We start from the raw sequence: 2,134 nt of genomic DNA, 5'->3' as shown, positions 1-2,134 counted from the left end.
TCTTCAAGCGTTGGCACGGTTTTCTCATCGCAATCGCCATAGTGTATCACTTTGTGATTAGGCGAGAGGCGAGCATACCAGAATTTGTCTTTGGAGCGTGTACCGCGTGAGTATTTCGAAAAACGTGTGCCTAAGAAATGTAATTTAAACAATTCATAATATGTGTTGCCATAAATAATACTTAATTTCCACTCACCTTCTACCAAATATGAGAGTCGCTGTTGTTTTATTAAGTCGAGTATATGAGGTGAGATCTTTTCTTTCAATTTGACAATAGCAGATGCAGTTGAATCGCATTCCTCTTTTGATGTACGCTCCTGTTGACGTAAATTAGTTATGGTTTGATAGGTAAGTAAAGCAATTTTTGCGCGAAACTCTTCCAGATTCTCCGGACGTTCCTTAAGTATGCGCGTTATTTGTTCGCGGACAACGATAAACACTTTTTGAAAATCCTCAGCTGTAGCGCGCATATCTTTCCATGTGCAATTTAATGTTATTATACCAATGCAAAAGAATTCCTCAAAAGGATGGTCATGTGTGAAAAACATTGGTTGAAAATCCGCAGATTGTTCGGCTGGTGGTTCACCAATCCGCAATATGTCGCATAGCACTTTCACCAACTCGATAGAGGTGCGGCCGAAAGGACATTCATGCTCATCAGCCCGACATGAGTTCTCATGCACAATTTTTGTATACTGTTGTGTATAGGTTCGTGCAAAGTAAACCATGCAATCCAAAGCCAAAATACCTAAGGGCATTATTTAGAGTAGAGATGTATGTATGTAAATGCGCCCAGTGGCTAAATACTTACCCGGTGGCGTTTCAATGAAGTCCTGTGCGGGATTGATATCACATTTGAAACCAAGTTTCTTGTAATATTGCGAAAAATTCACATTACCACCGCCTGAACCGCCCCCACAGCGCCTCAACTGTTCATCGCCTAATCCCATTTGCCCAGAATAATCGTCAAATGCAATACGTCGCAATTCTTTAATTTTCTCATGTGCATCCTGATCTTGTGCATTCATTTTCATGCGCATTCTTTGCTCTAGTAAACCCAAAGTGAGTGTTTGCAAAACATACAATTGATGCGTCATCTCCATTTGACGACCCGATGCGTTGCCAATCAAAGCCAACCGGTATGGCTTGGCGCTAATCGTGTGCGCAATTTGCCGTTTGCGTGCCTCATCCGCCTTTATAAACAGTGCATTGATGAGGACTATAGCATTCTGTTGAATTGTCGCCGAATTGGCATCTTGTAGTAGGTGCAGTAGATCTTGTAGTGTGACTTCTTTTTCCACTAGTACATACTTGTTGCTATTTTGTACGATATTCTCCAAATTGGAAAGCGCACTTTGTGTACATTCTTTGGAGAAATGTTGAAAATTACAAACTATGTAAATATTGCGCTGAACAAAAGTGCTTTGCAATATTTCCCATGAAATTGTGTCATGCTCCATTAGCTCAACAAAGCTGGCCAAGCTGTACTTGAGTATATCGTCATCTTTTTGCGCAGAATCCTCTATCATATTTATGATTATACCTAAACCCTGCTCTTTTATGAATTCCATGGCAAATGTATGATCTTTACTTAGTGTGGCGAGTTGTTTTAGACATTTTGTCTTCTCCATTGTCGACCCGCTGCGCAATGATTCCAGCGTGTCATTTGCAGTTTTCGAAGGTGAGTACTGCAGTCGCAATACTGACCCATTTTATATTTCATTGCGATTTATCTCAGTGACATATTTTTGATTATTTACATCACAAAATTGCAAAGCATAGTTCTCCGGATCGACAATACCCCAACAACTACATATTTCTTGTATCTTACCTGCAAAAAATTATGTTAAAGTGGAAGTTTACTGGCAAATTTAGCGAAATATTTTCAAGCATATCCACATTAGGTCAAATGATACATTTGGCTGTGCGAAAGTCCAATTTCGTAAAGGCAGTTTTACATTATTTTTTGTTGCCATTCTGTAGAGAATACTCCAAAATAACAGAAACTTCACTTAGTTTTTGTAAAATAAAAAACACCGTTATACAGCAATAAACCAAAGTTACACTTTCAAAACGTTATTGATACGTTGTTTGCGCAACCGGTTTATTTTGTAAATTTCAAGTGCATTGTTTT

General features: G+C 38.9%; 1 protein-coding gene across 1 annotated transcript; it reads right to left on the bottom strand.

Annotated features, from left to right (window-relative positions):
* Nucleotides 1–4: 4 nt before the first annotated feature.
* LOC118732549 (engulfment and cell motility protein 1-like) lies at nucleotides 5–1,855 on the bottom strand (the record flags this gene model as incomplete). The annotated part of the gene is made up of 3 exons (XM_036461682.1): nucleotides 812–1,855; nucleotides 197–748; nucleotides 5–130 (listed from the first exon to the last, which is right to left on the bottom strand). Coding segments are annotated over exons 1-3 (1,498 nt in total), but the record flags the coding sequence as incomplete, so codon positions are not given.
* Between the last annotated feature and the right edge of the window lie 279 nt (nucleotides 1,856–2,134).

This window comes from Rhagoletis pomonella, unplaced genomic scaffold (genome assembly GCF_013731165.1).
Source record: "Rhagoletis pomonella isolate Grant_MI unplaced genomic scaffold, Rhpom_1.0 Rhpom_scaffold_22128, whole genome shotgun sequence".
Classification (NCBI taxonomy): Eukaryota; Metazoa; Arthropoda; class Insecta; order Diptera; family Tephritidae; genus Rhagoletis; species Rhagoletis pomonella.
Note: the sequence above shows the minus strand (reverse complement) of the source record. Positions and strands in the feature narration are given on the sequence as shown.